Raw genomic sequence first — 18,471 nt, 5'->3', positions numbered from 1 at the left:
GTGTTTATTTTTCGGTGGCAAAATTTAAACGAGTTTAGAAGCCTTATACGGCACGTAGGTGACCCTTTAGTTCGTTGGTATAAAAACTTGTGTACCTCAAATGTAATCAGTTATCCGACTATGTTTTGGACAATATTACCCGATACGGTTATTTCTAGTCTTTCTAACGGTTAATCGAAAATTTCAGCGAAATACGGAAAGGGATTCTGCAGTTGGTGGGGTAAAGAAGGAACGGCAGTTGTTGAGAAGAGATTTTAATAATAACGACGGCGTTACACAAGAAGGAAGGAGTAACGCGTATAAATACAATAGAAAACGGATGCTGTGCAAAATAGAAGAGTCGGTGCGGTTAAGTTCGTACGTAGGAAAAATTCGAATCTCATCACAAACGACGGCTTTCCGGTGGAAGGAAGAAGACGCTTCACGCGAAGTACACCAAGTACAGGGCGACGAACAAGCTCGCCGCCACCACCAACAAGTGCAGGGCGCCCAGGCGGCGCGACTTCTCGAATCTGGTGGTTAAGGTTTTCTAGAGGAGAAGGGCGGGGATTAATCGGGTGCGAAAGGAGAGAGAGAAAGCGAGGTGCCACTTACCCATCCTCCCTGCTGAGCGATCCACTGGGCCACGTTCGTCTCCATCAGCGTGCCCACGTTCTGCACCAGGCAGGGGACGAACTCCGGATGACCCAGTCTGACGCAGTCCAGGGCCAGGGATCCGGCCAGGGCGTACAGGGCCACGATTCGTCCCCAGGTGACTTCCGGTTCCAGGATGCGCCGGGCCAGGGCCAGGAAGAGGTTGCGCACGGCCGTCTCGTTGTTGAGAGTCTGCAGGCCCACGTTCTCGATGACGCTGCGGTACAGCTCCGGATGACGTTTCTCCAGTTCGTCTGCCAGGCGGCGAATCTCGGCCGACACTCGGGCCACCGGTGGGTCGCCGGCGGGGCCCCCCACGCTCTTCAGCCTCTGCAGGCCCAGCTTCTTGTGAGCGGCCAGGCGCGAGCGCAGCTTGAAGCGAAGGTAGCGGCCGCAGGCGGCCATTGCCTGCTCCACGATCTCGCCGCGCGTGACGGCGCCGCCGCCGCCGCCGCTGCCTACCGCGCCGCCGCGCCAGCCGACGGCGGCGGACCAGCGGCGCGGCGGCGGCAACCTCCGGCCCGGTCTCACCTCCTCGGTGGCCGCCACGTAACCCAGCAGCGACTGTTTCCGGTAAGGCATAGATCCCGACTCGGTGGGCGGCTCCTCCTTATCTGGCGGCCGTCCGGGGGCGGCGGCTCTCCTATCTGCGATTTTCTTCCGGCCACCCCGCGTTGCCAAGCGACCGCGCACCCGCCTCTTTAATAATTGAGTCCGCGCGAATCTCGTTCGATGCGAAGGACGCGACACGCGCCACCGGACGGGGGGCGAGCATCCGTCCTCCCCCGTCCGGTGGCAATTAGTTTGCCCTTTCGTAAACCGGCGGAACGCCTCCCAGGGCGGGAGGCATTCCGCCGGTCGGCCGGGAATTTTCCGGAAGCGCGGGATAGAGGTAAACAAATCGGATCCCGTACGGAAGCATCGATCGATCCGGGAATGCGCGGGATGTCGGCTCGTGCCCGACGGCGCCCGTCGCGTGCTTTTAGACCAGAAACGCAAAATCTGCGAACAAACGTCGATAAAATCCGCGCCGCTCCCGAAATCTCCCTTAAACGGCCTCGTCCGTTAATTAGGAGCCGACCAGACGTGGGAATTCGTTACTCCGCGATACTTTGTTCTCCCTCCGTCGCCCAGGAGGAGGGAAGATCGCCAGATTTCACGTTCTATCCATCGATCTCGCGCCATCTTGCGGCAACAGGTGGTTCTTTCGTCGTTTGGAGTACGTGTGTCGCCGCGCATCCGCTCGTCCGATGGGATTTATCAAACAATACTCCGTCCTTTTACGGTTTTGGAATTCTGCCGATAGACGTCCGGCCCGCATTTAGCTTTCCTCTCGACCCCGTTCTATTTTTAAACCGGAGCGCGCGCGTGTCGACGTCGTTTCCGCCGCTAAACCGTCGTCGGTGGCGTCGTCCCGGCTCGGAAAAAAATCGCTGGACACGACGGAGTAAATTTATACGAATTTAATGACGGTCGACGTCAGCTGCTCTTCCCGTTCTCCGCTATCCATTTCCGGTAGTGATCCACCCTGGTGTAGACGCCCGGGTAGGCCGACACCGCGCATTGATAGCCGAAGGACACCAACCCGATCACCTTCCAGGTTCCGGAGGAGGAATCTCGCAGCATCAGAGGGCTCCCGGAATCTCCCTGTAAGTAGAGGAGGGAGGATTTAGGCCCGTCCGGAGAATCGTTTAACGGTACTCTACGCTCGAAACGTTAATTATGACGTATACCTGGCAGGCGTCTCGAGCCTCTCGTCTGTGTCCCGCGCACAGAAGTTGAGGGACGATCCCTCTGGGGAAGGGCGCCGATTTCAATTTCCTGTAGTCGGCCTGGCATCGGCGGTTAGCGAAGACGCGTAACGTCACCTTCTGCAGCACCCGGCCGGGTCGACCGCCTGGACCAAAAGAAAACGCGAAGTTTGGGTTAATCGGTGGCCTACGCGCGCGCGTGCCGTACTTACCGAAAGAGGTGTCTCCCCATCCGATCAATACAGCTTCTTTACCGGAGTAGTCTTCGTTCTGGTCGGGTAGGCAGGCGGGCATTGTTTTCCATTCTCTGTCCTCTTCCAGGGTCACCAGAGCTATGTCGTGGTAGTAACGAGCGTCGGAAAATCCCGGATGAACTCGCACGCTCTCCACTCGTCGCTCTCTACCTTCGTCGCGACCCCCCACCTTGACCAGGTAGTCGGAGGCTTTCCTGCAAATTTCGTTAGATGTAGGGGCGAAGCGGGAAACGTCGCGCGCCAATCCAGACTTACGGATCTTTACGTTCGAAGCAGTGGGCCGCGGTTATCAGGCGACGCCGGTCGATCAAAGCACCCCCGCACAGGTAGCGAGTGGAGTTGGAAGTCTTCTTGTGTAGAGACACCTGTGAGTAAAGTTCCCGTCATCTACGATTGCGTGCTCCGGATAAGATTAACTTACCATCCAGGGCCAGAAAGCGGGGTCGGAATCCCTCCCTCCCACCACCTGTTGGCGAATCCTGGTCAGAAGAAGGGACGCGTTCGGAAGATTCAGTCCGCAAGCTTGAAGAAGAGCGTTTTTTTTAATAATTAATTTGAATCTGGAAGTGATGCCAAGCGGTTTTCCCTCCCTAGTGTTTACCTGGAGTGACTCCGGATGCGGTTCTTCTCCGGACGTGAACGCGAGGACAACAGATGGGGGAACTTCTTCCGCTTCCGGGGCAGATGCCGGCCTTTCCGATTCTCCCGCAAAAGTCGGCACTCACGCACTTTCCGTCGCCGGGTCGGCGGAAGCGACAATTTCTCCCCCGTCGGGAGGCGCTTCTTCTCGTACCTACGGAAGACCAAAGTTATCCAGGCTTTCGATAAGACCAGAAAGACTGACGTAACTCACCCGGAATGGCGGGAAACAGTAATAGGAGGAGGAGAAAGAACTGGAGAAACCTCTTCATCGTCCGTGTCTCTTCGTCGTCTTTCCCCGCATTTTATGTATCTGGGGTGAGGCTTCCTCTCGTTTTTCCGGGAAGGCGGGACCGACTGTTACCTGGAAGCGCCGACGTTCTAAGTTTCCCGGTAAGCGCGTGCACGTTGGTGTTAACGATCTCCGCCACGTTTCGACCGGAGGGTTCGTATCCAGCTTTCTCGAGATCGGTTTTCGGGGGCCAAAAAGTCCTTCCGCGCAGAAAGTAGTGCTTTTTTGCTTTGGGGTAAAAGGCTCCTCTCCAGTCGTTACAGAAGAGTTTTTTAGTCTTCGCTCGAATTTCCCGGTAAGGCGCGCGCGTATTTTCCAGGTCGTAAAAATAATGAAATCGTATTTATTTAAACTGAGTTGACTTAACGAAATCTGCCAACTAAAATTGATTTCCTGCGAAATCCCGTGCTTACGGGTTACGAGAAATTTCTAATTTGTGTTTAATTAACAGAAGTGCAACTGAACAAAGATTAACTCTCCACGTGGGAAGCGCGTGTTCCTCTGGTTGGTATTAGGAATTTCACGTGTACTTGGAATCGGAGAATAAAAAAACATGTTTATTTGACTAAAATTCCAGTTTTGACGGAGGAATCCTCCCTACAGGCTAGTATTCTCGAGGATCCACTTCTCGTAAGAGGTGACTCTGGTATACACTCCCGGAAATTGTGCCTTTCCGCACGAATAGCCGAACGAGACCACTCCCACCACGCTCCATCTTCCCTCCGAAGACAGCAGCAAGGGTCCTCCCGAATCGGCCTGCAAAGTCCAGTCGGAGGTTCGGGTTACTTCCGCTTTCGGACCAGTTACGGATCTCGGGCTCGATCGCTCACCTGACAGGCGTCCTTTCCGCCTTCCGGAACTCCCGCGCAGACGAAGCCATCCGTGATGCCCCGAGGTAGGGTGGAAGATCCCAGTCGCCGGTAGGATTCGTTGCAGGTCTTCAGGGACCACACGATTACGTCGGCTTCCCGCAGTTGCCGGCTTCGAATTCCTCCTGTAAGAAGGCGAGCGTCACGCATCCGACCATTTAAAATCGACGGCGCGTAACGCGACTTACCGTAACTTTGAGCTCCCCACCCTAAAACCGTAACGTTCTTGCCTCGTAGGGCCTGTTCGGTCAGTGTCTCCGGCGGAAGACACACCGGCCGGGCGTCTTCCGGTCTTAGGTCCTCCTCCAGTCTGATCAGGGCGACGTCGTGGTAGTGAGTCCTCGAGGTGTATTCGGGGTGGAGAAGAATCCGGGAGGCGCCGTAGGCTCTACCTTTGTGTTCGATTAAATTGCCCGCTCGAATCACGTATCGGCCGGCTTCTATTCTGAAACGACCACGGAATTTAGTGGGAAGCGACGTCCAAGACCGTGGCAAACGTGGCACTCACTTCCGGTCATCGTCGGCGAAACAGTGAGCCGCGGTCAAGACGGTATCGGGCCCGATGACGGATCCCCCGCACAGGAACGTCTCCCCCTTCAAATTCTTGGAAAAAATGGCCACCTGCGCGGAAAGAGATAGGGTCACTCGACCTTCGGTACCTTCCACCCGGCAAAACTTACCATCCAGGGCCAGGGCTCTTGGGATATCCTCCCGCCCACCACCAGGTGCTGCTGCCAATCGGGCGTTCCGAACAACGCGTGGGATTTCGGTTTCGTTCTCCATCCGCATCCTGAAACGATTTTCGATCAGAAATTTCGCCGAGTGGGCGACGTTGGCCGAAATCTTACCTTTCGAGGAGGAGCGCGCGGTCCCGTCCTTTTCGGGACAGCAGACTAGAGGTTCCAGGCCTCGGAATCCGCACACCTTCGGCAACTTGCCCCGTTTCAGGGACAGCAGGGCCTCCGGACACAGAGCCAGAGATCCGCATCTTCCCGGGGATCCATCCGCCGCCCGACAATTCTCCCCCTGCCGGTGGGAGAAGGGCAAGAGATCCTCCAGAGGAACGAAACCTGAAACTATTCTTCCTTAAAACCGGTGGCGTTACAACGGGGTGGCCAAGAAACTTACCCGAAACCGCGGAAACGCGCAGGATCACCCACACCCAGACGGCACGGTGGATGACGGACATTCGTATTTTCGTTCGTCTGTAAAAAAGCAACGTTTTGGAGTGAGGTCGTCGAGGGATCGATTCGCCGTACGTTATAAACACGTGGGAAAGAAAAGCGGAGAAAGTTTGACTCACCAGACTGTCCGTTCGATGGAGGAATAGAGAATCCGGCTCGGGAACGTTTCCTCCCTCTCCTCTTCCGATCCGGCGTTCTCCCTCAGATAAGGGTCCGAACCCAATCGCTATCGAACTTCCAACGCATCCTTCCCGACGACGATTTCCGCCAGACGGCCGTTGAACTCATTTGACAGAAGCAGGGAAAAATCCCTAACGTTTGGAGGAAGAAAATGCCTACGAAATTTCCTTTTCCACCGAAAAGATTCAAAAAGGTGGAGCGGTAAAAGACAAAGACGAACACCCTAAAACCTATAAACCGGAAAAATTCCTAGAAACGAGGCCATTCTGTGTTAAAAAACCCGTTCGAAAGGAAAACTTGCCAAACCGGACAAAATATTCGCTACCGTACTAGTCCGGTTTACGGAGGTTCGACTATAGGTAGGAGTTTTTCGCGTTAGTAACGGCAGAAGGAAAATGGCCGACACCCGAATCGGCCGGTGTTTCCCCTAATTATTGCATCGACGGATTCTGTATAGAAAATCGAACAGAAACACTCGAAAATCTCTAATGGAGGAGAGATTCTCCCCCCGGCGTTGTGTCCATTTAAAACCGCGAACGATTGAATGCTCCATTTAAAAATGGTAATTGTGTCCACTGAAAAAACTGCGTGGCCAAATACTCAACTCGGAGGAAACGGAATATCGAATATTTTAAAATAAGTTTGGGAGTCCGGAAAACATTAAAACGGCGATTAAAGAACAAAGGAGTCGGGATGTTTCCCAGTAAACGTCGATTTTCACACTAAATCTTCCTCCCGACTGGCGTTTTAAGAGGAAATTGGATTCTCGCTCCGTCATAAACGGAATTAAACTCAATCCTTAAATCGACGTTTACGTTTTCGTGTACGATCGATCGAACAATCGGGAGGAGACGTCTTCCGCCTCCACTCGTTACCAAAGCGCCTTCGAATGGGGAGATTAGGAAATTGATTTAATCCGGTTGTATTGTATTGGGCCAGGCAATCGGATCGGAGTTTTTTCAGTCGAGGACACGACGTAAGCAAATGTAAAGGTAAGACGGATTTCGAACAATTCGGTTCACGAACAAAATTTCGAACTCTTAAGAAAATGTCGGTTAAGGCGGTTTTTATTAATTTGATTTAAATTCGACTGGCGCGTAACGAAAAACGGAAAAAGTATCTTTCCCGCGTGCGCATCGAAATGTAATTTAAATAGCAACGTCATCGATCGATCGTTACGCGAAAAGAGACGATCTATGATGAGGAGTAGCTTGTTCCACAACCGGGGCAAATATGGCGTTCAAAACTTTGTTGTTCGTAAACCGAATCGTTCCAAACCCGAAGTTTGACTGGACGGACGAAATACAGTCGGAGTCGAGTCTGTTTATAACACTTCTCTGTAAAGTGTTAAGCCTGGACTCCACATTACCGGAATCCGCGACGTAATCGTAAAACTGAAAGCCAAACTGACGAAACTTCCGGTTTTGGAACGTTCTGTTGGACAGAAACAAGACCGAAAGCGGAGTTAAAAATTATTTAACTTTTCTGTTTTCGGCCCGGCTTGTCGTACTGCAACCAATAAAAAACGCAAAGATTTATGACGCGTAGTCACGTGCATTAGTCACGTAGTTTGATTGTCGTAATGGCAGAAATTGTAGCGAAAACGACGAATAAATAAATAATTTGGAATTCTTCATCGAACAAGTTAGAAAATACAGATGTCTGTACGACAAAAAATGTAAATAATTCAAAGATTATTTACATTTTTGCAGTGAAATCGTGGCAAAATCCGTAGCGTCGTCCATGTTTGACTCTACCACAATTATAGAACTGATCAACAGATGGCGCATTTTTAGTGGTGTCGAGTTAAAACGAAAACTCTATGTTTCAGTTCTGTTTTCAGGTAATGTGGAGTCCAGGCTTTGGTTACAGTGGTGGAGTTGGAACATGAAATAATTGTATCTGTTCATTGTACTGTGCATAAACGTTTTAAAGGAAAATTTAAAAGTCGTGCACAGAAATTGTGATTAGAGAATAACTTCGTGCCCCAATAGCGCAATGATAGCAATCATTCTTCTCACGTCGTGCCAGCACGGTTACTGTATAACGTTCAAAGACAATGGTGTACACCTGCGTAGATCGTTTGTGATATTAGAATGACTAATACGCAACCGTAATATTACGTTTTAAAATACACTTAAATTTAAAATATACACACTCCATTTAAATTAGTTGGGTGCCCCTGTACGTCATACTTTTCCTTTAACAATACAGTCGTGCTCCTCATTACAACCTTTTGGGGGAAATTTTTGAATTGAAATAACGCCACTTCCAATTTGCATCAGTTCATATATAGTTAATCGGGACCTCTTGACCCTAAGTTTTCCACATCTGGTCTCGTCTAACTCCGTTCTCGAGATTAAGGAAACCGGACGGACGTCAATGGGAATGCATAGGTCTACAATTTATTTCAAATTGCAACCCAGAAAGGACAAATCCTTTTTGTAGTGTGCATTCCTACAGAATACGAACATGAATTTGGTTAGGTTTGCATACAAATACAAGCTGCTCAACTCGTTGCTGGTTTGTTTATATTTACTGTCGCGAGTACGTATGGTAACGGAAACCCGTCTCCCTACCGATTTCCTCCTCCGAGTTGCGGATACGAAACCAATTGACAGACGAACGTACCTCGGAAAGAAACCAATCTTTTCCGTAATAAATTGCGAAAAAATAAGGCGAAATCAGAGGAGATTTACCCAGAATTTCCGGTCAGTTCGACTTGTTCCAAAACGGTAAGTTGGAAGATATCGAAAATAAAACCGGGGCATAATGATGCAATGCGGTTTGTTTGGTTCGGTATCACAAATGCCAGGCATCGTATGAAGAAGGATGTATGCTTGATGGACGCTCTACAGAATCGAATGTACGCACGAACCCACATTTTCTGTACGTATATTGGCAGATAAAACGTGCAAGAGAAAATATTATATATACTACAATAAAGATTAACTGTAGGCTAAAGTATCCTCTCGAGAAATTAGCAACGTATTACCACCAACTTACCCGTGATACCCGGCTTACGGGTGGTTATTTCGCGATAAGAAATGTACGTAATTACCGACTAGTCCCTCTACAGAAAGAATCGACTCGAGGTCACGCGTGATGTCGCTCCGGTTAAACCAATCGGCACTTTTCGCTTAATACTTCGGGCAGCGCGTGAATTTTATTCTCTCTCACTAGATAATTAATGGAAAATCCGTTCTGCCGAGTTTATTTAGTTAAACGCATGAATCCTCATTGTAGCGTGCATTAACAACTATAGCCAACTTCCTCGTATTCCAATACTAGAACGTAACATCGTTTATAATGGCGGTGACGTTTTAACAAACAAGGAACCGGAAATAAGCGATCGACGGCCGATGCTCATTGGTTAATGCCCGAGTCGATTCTTTCGACGGGCAGACTAGTGATGGATATAACGGTGCAACCGCGAAGAGTAAAGCGCTGCGCCAATAAATTCTCTACAATTTATTTTTAGAAAACTTTAAACTTTATTTATGCAACTTTATGCAACCGTAATATTAAGAGAAAAAACATCTATCGACAATCTCAAAGTAATATATGCGACCCATCATCCGAACGACCGGGATTCGGGCTCCGAAACGTCGAGCGAGCGATTCGGAATGCATAGGTTTATCCCGTCAGAAATGTTTCTATTATACACGTTTCCGAATCGCCGGAACGAGAAACCATCAAAAAATTTGAATACTAACACAAAAACGACGACCGCTAATCTCTTAACTCTTCGTTTATACATTATGTATACTGTATACAAACTATTTTACTGTATATTGAGCTTTGAGCCGACATTATCACGCTACCGTACTATTAAAATAATGCTTTGAAAAAAATAAAAAACCCTTCGACTACGAACCGAAATGCTCGAAATTATGACCGTTATTTTACCAAAGCCGTTAAAACTTCTTACAAATTTTGTAATTTTCAACCGTTAAACAAATGCCCTCCCCCGTCCAAATTAATTCGATTTTCACCCCCTTATCGAACATACCAAAGTTTAAATCGATTAAACAATCCAAATTTAAATTTTAATAACAACTTCTGTTAAAAATGTTTGCATTTTCCCCTCCCCTTCTTTATGAGCTAGAAAAATTTTGCTTCTTGGTAGAAATATCGTCGAATCATGGAAGACTTCACGAGATTAAAATATAGTTTACCGTTTGATTTAAACCGAATCCCCCTACGAAAATGTTTACTGTTTAATACTGGACGATCCGAACCATGCGTTAACAAATAAGTTACATTTTGTGGTCTGGGATGCGCGGTAATCGGTAGTGCGGGTTTCCCTCCGTGACAAAATTTGTAAAGAGTAAGATTTTTCTACTTGTTCATGCAAAATAATAATAATAATAATATACAATACTTTTCCTTAGACAATAAATAGAGATATAAACCCTGAGTGGAACTAAAGTGTAAAATAAGTATTGCGAGAGGACGGCATAGATGAATTTTCTTTATCCCTCCAACCCCTCCTCGGTCCGTCCGCTTCAGGGCTTTTCGTACTTGAATATGACCGAAAACATGGAACCTCCCAGGCGGTTGGCCAACCACTGGTTTTTCAGTACCGCCGCCTTGATGGCCTCGCAGGAAAACTTGGCGTTCAGGTTGGTGTGCACCGCTCGGCCCATTCCCTCCAGGATGACCAGATCCGTGCCCAGGGCGGTCATCATCTCGGCCACCTCCAGTTTCAGCCGGCTGGACCGTAAGAAAAAGACACGAGTTACGATTTTATCTACCGAAAAACAGAGGTCGTCGAAAATATCCAAATTATTTTCTAGAGAAGTACAAATAGCATTGGCTTCCCGGAATGGATAGCTTTTGCCTCGCTTCCAATTGCTTGCATTTCAAAATTGTATTTCTAAGGTATTTAAAATGGCTAAATGAATGGTATTGGTATGGGTTAAGTAAAATTTTCTAGCCCGCACTAGTCAGAATTTTCACACTTGTACATAAAATCTCCTGTCACCTTATTGAAGATTGATCGGTCCTTTTGAATTCTAGTCTTCTGAAGTACTTTATGGTAGTTGACAATATCAATAACCTCTTTTTGTAAAAAAATTATCAAGTAATTGTAACTGGAGCACCTATTTGATGCTGTCTACATAAATATTTACTGATCTAAATGTAACCAAATCTGGTATTTTGTAAAAATCTAGTACAGTACTAAAACTACAACCAACACTTTATAATCTGCCAGCAAAAAACATTTTGAAGAGATATTTACTGTATATAGAGACCCAGTGAAGAATCCAAAGATAACAATCGGTGCATTCAGTTGCCATTGATCCTTCACGGGGTTTCTTGCATGCGGTGTGGTACGGCCTTTTGAGACTGCCAAAGTTGTAACGTGTCTTCAATAAGCCATATTTTTTATGTATTTTTATGACCGAAACTCACACGAACTAAGATTTAAAGATACAGAAACACCATACTGGCAAGTTTCGGTATTAACTGATTTTTAAAGAATGTCTAATGTCTTCTGCATGTCCCAAAATGTTCCTGTACAAGATTTGGTTGCATTTGGACTATTAAATGCCTCTAGAGACAATGTTAAGTAAGGATCCTGATAATGGCCACCAATTATTGTTTGGAACTTTTAGTATGATAAATAAAATACTACGTTTCTTGTTAGTGGATCCTGTGTGGCTCACATCTGCACCGATTCGCCGTATATACCTCGATATTGCCGTATCAATAAATGTGATAATTAATCCATAATTTGGATATTTATTTAGCAACCTCCATTATTTCAAATATCCATTAATTTTTTATCATTAGATGGCAATTTTATAGTGGATTTTAAATGTGGTTAAAACTGTATTACCTGAGATCCAAACACGGCGAACCTTGACCCGAATCCAAAATTCTCAAACGATCTTCCATCAGTGCTCGATGGATGTCTTCGTTGATCATGGCCGCTTTCCTAGCCAAAACTTCTAACTCTTGATACGTAACATCATTCAGTGCAGGCTTGCTGTTGGAACACAGTAAAACCTGAAAGTTTGGTTAAACTGTTAATTTTGCAGCCAAAGTATTATTAAGATTAGATGTTAAATAATTAAGAAGGAACTATTAAAAGAGTTTCTAAATTATTTTCTTATAAAGAGACCTGTGTCAATATTTGGCAACAAAATCATCCAACTAGTATTAGAGGGTATTAATTCATATGCCTTTGTGTCCTTTTTATATAAATGTCTACTGGGATATATTGTACTAGCTGTTACCTGTGACTTTGCCCGTGTGGATTTTGTAAGCAAACACTATTTATATTCAGTATTTCAACAACCATAGTAACTGTTATATAACACCTACTGCTGAGAATGATGAGAATCAGATTAACTGATTTCAATTTGATCAATTTTCTGGAATGTTTACAATCATTCTATAATTGAACCAATATGCAATAACAAATTCAAATTTAAAACAATTCAAGCATTTGGTTAAAAAATAAAAATATATAAAAATATTTATAACAATGTCTGAAACGTTATCAATTTAATTCACATAAGTACTCAATTAAGACTTAACCTATTTGAAAACAAAAAAATTGCATCTAAAATAGAACAGTAGAAACTGTTCTTCCAGTTAAGTCTTAATGTTCTCCCCCTCTGGGGAATTTCGAAAAATCTCTTCTTAGTGTGCATTTTCATGATGTACCCTAACTGTGTACTAAGTTTCACCTCTTTAGGTTCAGCAGTTTGCTCTGGGCGATGATGAATCAATCAGTCAGTCAGGACAAGTAATTTTATATATTTAGATTAGTAGAACTTATACTGGTATCTGGGTTCTGCAAATTGAGGAAACTTATTCAGAAAAAACAATAAATAGTATTAGTGAGTATTAATTTTTTATTAGTCACAGAAAATCTTTAGTTAAAAACTATAAATGCTAGTTCTATTCAAATATGTTATTGACAACTTACTTTAGTTCCATTCTGAAGAAGTTCCCGGGCAAAAGGTAATACACCGAGAACTACGTCCATCCCGCTGTTGTCGACAAATATTGCCGCACATTTATGAGGAGGGCCTTTTAGTCTTTTTAACCATTCATCTAAATTATCGATTAACCACGGTCTTCCTAATACAAAATAATTTACAATGTTATTTTGTGTAAAGGAAGCTTTGTCTTTTTATTGTAACATAAAACATTTTGTTATAATTTTACCTTGTAATTGTGATTTAGCATCGTAAAAGTCAAACTCTGAATGTTCTAGAAGTTTTGCAATCTCTTTAGCACCCCAATCGAATACATTTCCAGCAAGGAGACCGATAACCAACGCCTCTTGACGTTCTTCCCAAGACATGACATCCAATGCTTCTAATCTTTTAGCAAGTAACCTTAACGCATTTTCGTTTTCTACTCTCTTTTGCTGATATAAACATTAAATTTTAATTGATATAAGCATTAAATTTTAATGAAAAAATATCGTTAATACAAAATCTAAACTTACTTGAAGATAAGGATCTGGAAAATCAAATTCATTCAAGCACTGTTCTCTCATATCTAGTAAACTTCTTACAGTCAGAGAACCATAAGCACTATAAGAAAGATGTTTAACTCAATGATTACACTTCTAACAATAATTGCAATATTATAATGATTAATATTTAATTTGTAATTGTGGTAATTAAGTAAGTTTACAGAATTATTTGCAGTTATATAAAAGTCAGTAAATATCCTAATAAATGGACAGACTCGTGTAAGTCAGATTAGTCCATGAATGAAACTTATAGTGCTATAGCTTATTTTGTACTAAATATTATAAAGTTAGGACCTGGCCATATGCAAGAGTTTCCAAGATTTTCATATAACAGAAATTTATATAAAATAACAAACCCCATTAATTATTAAGTATTTCCTAACTTAATGTATCTATCACACATATTTTTATGTATTAATAAGGTAAATAAACACTATATAAACAATAAATAGCATGGAACAGCAAATCATAAAAGCAATACTTTAAAAAATCCTCTCTCTTTTCTCACTAAATTAAAATTTTACAGCTATTTTTGGCTTATTAGAGCTACTAGCATCACTATCCTTGGGTTCGGAGCCATGTTTAATATATAATTAGCATATAGGAAACTAACTGAAGTGCCAATATCACATGAACATGACATGTTACAAGCAAAAACTCCACACAAAGACTAATGCAAGTCTCAGCAAAACAAAGAAATGAGTTGTTGTAATACTTTTAAAACACAGAAGGAGAACAAGCATGAAGATATGCTGCAGGACTTCAGGAAGATGTTATCAATTTCCAAGAAAATATTTCCCCATCTTAAACTTTCAATTAAGGCATTACTAACCTTAACTGAATGTTCAGGACACTTGATTTACCAACATATTGAAATCTGTTAATTAATATATTCTATTATACTATTAAAAACATTTTAAAGCCATTTTTCAATGCAAAATTGAGCATATGATATAATACACACTTACAAAGGTTGGTCTTTTAAGTGATGTAAACGATCCACATATTTTTCTTTAAATAAATTAGCTCTCTGCACAGCATCACATCTATGAAGTTGACTTTGAACAGCACGCTGAACAAACTATAAAATAATTTGAAATATTAAGCAAATCACAAAAAATTATCCAGAACCTTATCATAGCACCTTATAAAAATACCTTATCAATGGCATCTTCAAAACATAACAGCCAATATTCTCTTGCATCAGGATCTTGCGTTAAATCTACAGTGTCTGGAACATAACTGTATGGATTGCTGAGCAGGGGACAGTACACTAATTGCCAATTATACCTGTCAACTTCTAACTGATCAATCTGCAATATATATAACGTAAATACCAAAAAACTACTTTTATTTTAGGATGTAATCACTAATTTCTATTTACCACTGTGTTATTCTGTGAAAAAAACTGAGTCGGAAAAGCATTCTTAAGGCCAGAACTTCCGGCATAATTTTCACCCCAGGAGTATTTTTGAGTATCTGAAAATTAATAATCTTCATCATATATTATTAAAGTGACAGTAACAAGAACTTAAGTCATCTGGTTTTAATATTTAGCTAATAAATTTCGGAATCAAATTAAAGAATTAACGAAGAAAACTAATCACTGGAAATATTATTTGTACACACCGCATTCCTCGGCTCCTTTTAAAAATGCTCCGATAGCACCCAGATAACCTTCGTGGCGCAGAAAGAGAGCTTGTACCTTGCCCTATTTAAGAGAATAAAATATCACATTAAAAATTAATAAAATCATAAAAACTTTAATTTATATTTTTCACTTCAATAAAGAAATTTAAACATGAAAATAAAGAGAAAACTAATTAGATACAATCAATTTTCTATTATTGAGATATGTACAGTTCAAACTCTAATTTTCATTAATTTTGAGCCACTTTGTGTTGAATAATGTAAAGAAACTTTCAAAATACTTTATTAAATGCAAATCTTATAAAAATAATTTGTATTTATTCCTTAACAAATTAAAACTAATCAAACTTCCTAACTCATTACACAATGGGTTCTGAAAATGATTTTCATCTAGATACCTAGAGACTTAATTATTTTTACCCCTCAGGCTACAGGGGAATCAAACAAAACTTTTCCATTGGCCAATTTCATTTCAATGGATAAGGCTAATTTAGGCCTATTTTGTGTTAAAAAAGTTAAGAGAAGCTGCTTTTCATGCCTATTGTAGTTTAGCCAAGTTCATTATGGGGGCACTTGACAGTAAAGAACAATGCCCAACACAAAATATTTTCAAGGTTCCCAATCCAAACACATACTGAAGACCCTGAAACAGCAAATCCATCCTTTACTGCCTCGGCCATTCCACTGAGATGAATTTTAAGTCAACATTCTATTACTGTTTAAATATGCATCTAGAATAATTGTTTTAAGAATAAAAGGTCACATGTTTTATGCAAATAAATTAAATAATTTTTATGTAAACTGCTAAAATGTAAACTATAAAAATGTTTTTAACTCTAAACTCCTCACAAAGTAGGACAATAATTTTTCTATTTAGTTTAAAAGTTCTTACTTTGAGTTATAATCCTAGTGTAGGGCCCAACTGATCCAAAGTAAGGCCAGCTCTCCAAAGCCCCATATTACTTTGATTTGATTAAACAATTGGGAGTTCCCCAATTCATAGCTCCAGCTCTACCTTTCAGGACAACCAGATAGCCAAAATTACAGAATAAACAATTCTTTAATGGCAGAATAAAAAAGTACATAAGATCCAAAATAAAGCATTTTTATCATCATACATGATTTTCTGCAAGACAAGTCAACACAAGTTACGCTTTTTATATGACTTTTAAATATTACATAACAAAATAATATCACGGTGACATTGCTTCATCCAAAACTTCCTGTAGTTGTAGTCTGTGTAATGTACACTTTATTCACACGTTGAATCTTACTGTCAAATATGGTTCCAGTATTTTTATGCCACAACTTTTATTAAAAGTTTTCTTTATTTAAATGTTTTGCCAAGCTTTACTTTTTAATGTGGTTCCAGTTTTTTCTAATGAGATTTCAAGTATTTTTCAGTCATCAATAACTTCATAATAGAATAACTTTCATGATAATTCTGTTTTCATGTGACAGTCATACAAATTGCCTGCAGTACATGTTGCGTGATAACCAATTGACCAATCATATATCAAAATTTTAAAAAAATGGGCTATTATTTTATAAATATTCAATACTTTAAAATAAAATTTTAAAAGGGTTCCAGCTATAGCAGACGATCAGCTCTTGAACAAACTGTTGAACATATGCAGACTCCTAGATTGTTCAACAGCATGGTGTTGCTATTCTCTCTCATAAACCTAGGCAACAAAATGCCAATTGCATAAGTCCAATACAGTCCAACAAATTTATTCAAAATATAAGATGTCCATAGCACTCATTGTGGACACTATTTTAAAATTCATCTGAGGTGGTATCCTCTTATATGTACCAGGTGTACACAGGCAAACTAACACTCAAAGGGTACTGCTCACCCTTGACTTTAGTCACCAGCTCAAAGATTTCACAATGCTTCATTGATTTCTGGTGCTACTTTTTCTACTTTTTTATGACAGAAAAATGCACTGCAATGATTTTAAGCTAAATATTTTATGTCTTTTGAGTAGATATACATAGAAAGCAATAATTATATAAGAACAAAAAAAAAAATAAAAAATAAACAATGAAATAGAAATATTGTTTTGCTTTCTTAACATATTTTAAAATTGATTAATTTTATTCTGTTTTATCATTTAAAATAAAGAATTTTATAAAAAATACAAACTGCCTTCCAGAACATTCAAAATTAAAATTGACTTATTTCTGATTACTAAACTTAACACAAGATGGCAGCTTAATCACATACCTCTACCTTATTAATTACTTACTACCTTATTAATTAATTAGTCTTACTGTAGTCCGTTAAGAATTCAACTGTATTGTTTGATTAATAACATTTATTGGGGTGATTGTATACATAATGGCAAATTATATTTAATAGTGGAGCACTTTAAGAATACATGTTTAAAATTATCAGAAATTCTGATTACATCTGCATATAATTGCTACTTACAATGAGTATTTTACTGTACAAAAACAATATACAGTACAATCTAATTTTAATGGATCATACAGGCCACCAAAAATCCATTATAGTGCAAACAATGGATTTTCTGTTCACCCAAGAAAATATTCATTATTTAATTTCCTTCATGTAAGAAATATCTGTACTTGAAATTATTCAGTCTTGAGATCCCTATTCTGTAGAAATATTTATATTACAAGATTGTATAATATGCCATATATATGTATGACAAAGGTGACTAAAACTGTATATATTGTAAGAACAAAAAGAGAAATTATTTACACTCATTAGCACTTCACCTGACTTCAATTTGTTAAAAAAACTTGTTCATATTGGTTTGTTTTGATGCTACTTTTCTGCCTATTGAATGCAACAATTGCTTGATGTTAGCAATGCCATGTACACTACAGCTTGTTCATTTATACCGAAACTTATCAGGAGGGTCTTCACAAGTTGGAAAGACTATGGTCTTGCTAAATTTCAGTACTACACTTGGACCAGCATCAAAATTTTCACCAGATGGCTCCTCCTTAATTGTTCAGCCTGCTGATTCTTTGTACCATACATATCCCAGATGTAACAAATGCATCATTAAACATTACAAATTTCCAGAAACACCCAAATATTAATTAAATGTTGAGAAAATGCAAAATTTACAATAGATAGTGCTATAAAAAATCTGTAATTTCAAGTTACGGATCTGCTACGGATAAAGAGGTAAAATTACATTGATCTGGTGGGACCCGAGGAAAAAAAATCCGTTATTCTGAGAAACTGTAGATCTATGATATGTTAAAATGAGATTCTTCCAAATACACATGATACTTTTCACTAACTTATTTTATAGATCCCTATTTACTTTGTCCCAGTCAATTGTGCCCTACGAAAGAAATTTAAATTAGGAAATAGTCCAATAACCTTTAGATTTTTCTTTATGACTCAGATATAGCGTCTATGTTAAGTTATTTTACTTCAAAATTAACTTAATACTAAGATCTACATCTTAGAATGAAGTTTCATGTAATTTAATTAAAATAGAGACCATGACAGCAATTTTATCTGTCATGAT

The 18,471-nt window shown here is 41.2% G+C and overlaps 4 protein-coding genes across 7 annotated transcripts in view; all 4 read right to left on the bottom strand.

Moving 5' to 3' along the window:
- Nucleotides 1-238: 238 nt before the first annotated feature.
- On the bottom strand, nt 239-1,215 carry LOC111637441 (bcl-2-related ovarian killer protein-like). The gene is made up of 2 exons (XM_023382928.1): nt 595-1,215; nt 239-529 (listed from the first exon to the last, which is right to left on the bottom strand). The coding sequence occupies exons 1-2, from the start codon at nt 1,213-1,215 to the stop codon at nt 422-424; spliced, it is 729 nt and encodes a 242-aa protein (XP_023238696.1). The 3' UTR covers nt 239-421.
- Nucleotides 1,216-1,696: 481 nt separating this feature from the next.
- Nucleotides 1,697-4,078, bottom strand: LOC111637449 (clotting factor B-like). Of its 2 annotated transcripts, XM_023382939.1 has the most exons (7): nt 3,492-4,078; nt 3,240-3,431; nt 3,060-3,160; nt 2,894-3,003; nt 2,597-2,832; nt 2,367-2,530; nt 1,697-2,280 (listed from the first exon to the last, which is right to left on the bottom strand). In XM_023382939.1, exons 1-7 carry the CDS (start codon nt 3,547-3,549, stop codon nt 2,113-2,115), a joined length of 1,029 nt encoding a protein of 342 aa, XP_023238707.1. In that variant the 5' UTR covers nt 3,550-4,078; the 3' UTR covers nt 1,697-2,112. The 2 variants fall into 2 exon arrangements, with proteins under 2 accessions (XP_023238707.1, XP_023238705.1); XM_023382937.1 differs by having other exon boundaries at nt 2,367-2,832.
- Nucleotides 4,079-4,123: 45 nt separating this feature from the next.
- LOC111637448 (clotting factor B-like) lies at nt 4,124-5,925 on the bottom strand. Of its 2 annotated transcripts, XM_023382936.1 has the most exons (6): nt 5,567-5,925; nt 5,287-5,514; nt 5,119-5,228; nt 4,947-5,059; nt 4,400-4,883; nt 4,124-4,325 (listed from the first exon to the last, which is right to left on the bottom strand). In XM_023382936.1, the coding sequence occupies exons 1-6, from the start codon at nt 5,625-5,627 to the stop codon at nt 4,167-4,169; spliced, it is 1,155 nt and encodes a 384-aa protein (XP_023238704.1). In that variant the 5' UTR covers nt 5,628-5,925; the 3' UTR covers nt 4,124-4,166. The 2 variants fall into 2 exon arrangements, with proteins under 2 accessions (XP_023238704.1, XP_023238703.1); XM_023382935.1 differs by having other exon boundaries at nt 4,947-5,514.
- A 3,351-nt stretch (nt 5,926-9,276) lies between these two features.
- LOC111637446 (pantothenate kinase 4-like) overlaps nt 9,277-18,471 on the bottom strand; it is a 34,619-nt gene continuing 25,424 nt past the window's right edge. The window contains exons 8-16 of one of the 2 annotated variants that reach the window (XM_023382933.1): nt 14,933-15,014; nt 14,688-14,782; nt 14,461-14,616; nt 14,272-14,384; nt 13,274-13,361; nt 12,988-13,192; nt 12,746-12,900; nt 11,648-11,817; nt 9,277-10,518 (exon numbers count right to left, since the gene is read on the bottom strand). In XM_023382933.1, the coding sequence (XP_023238701.1) occupies nt 10,311-10,518; nt 11,648-11,817; nt 12,746-12,900; nt 12,988-13,192; nt 13,274-13,361; nt 14,272-14,384; nt 14,461-14,616; nt 14,688-14,782; nt 14,933-15,014 (1,272 nt within the window). In that variant the 3' untranslated portion in view covers nt 9,277-10,310. The remainder of the gene's footprint in view (nt 10,519-11,647; nt 11,818-12,745; nt 12,901-12,987; nt 13,193-13,273; nt 13,362-14,271; nt 14,385-14,460; nt 14,617-14,687; nt 14,783-14,932; nt 15,015-18,471) is intronic. The other variant, XM_023382934.1, reaches the window with a different exon arrangement.

Source organism: Centruroides sculpturatus, unplaced genomic scaffold, assembly GCF_000671375.1.
Source record: "Centruroides sculpturatus isolate CEXI.00-Female unplaced genomic scaffold, Cexi_2.0 scaffold1099, whole genome shotgun sequence".
Taxonomy (NCBI): domain Eukaryota; kingdom Metazoa; phylum Arthropoda; class Arachnida; order Scorpiones; family Buthidae; genus Centruroides; species Centruroides sculpturatus.
This window is presented reverse-complemented; position numbering and strand designations above follow the sequence as displayed.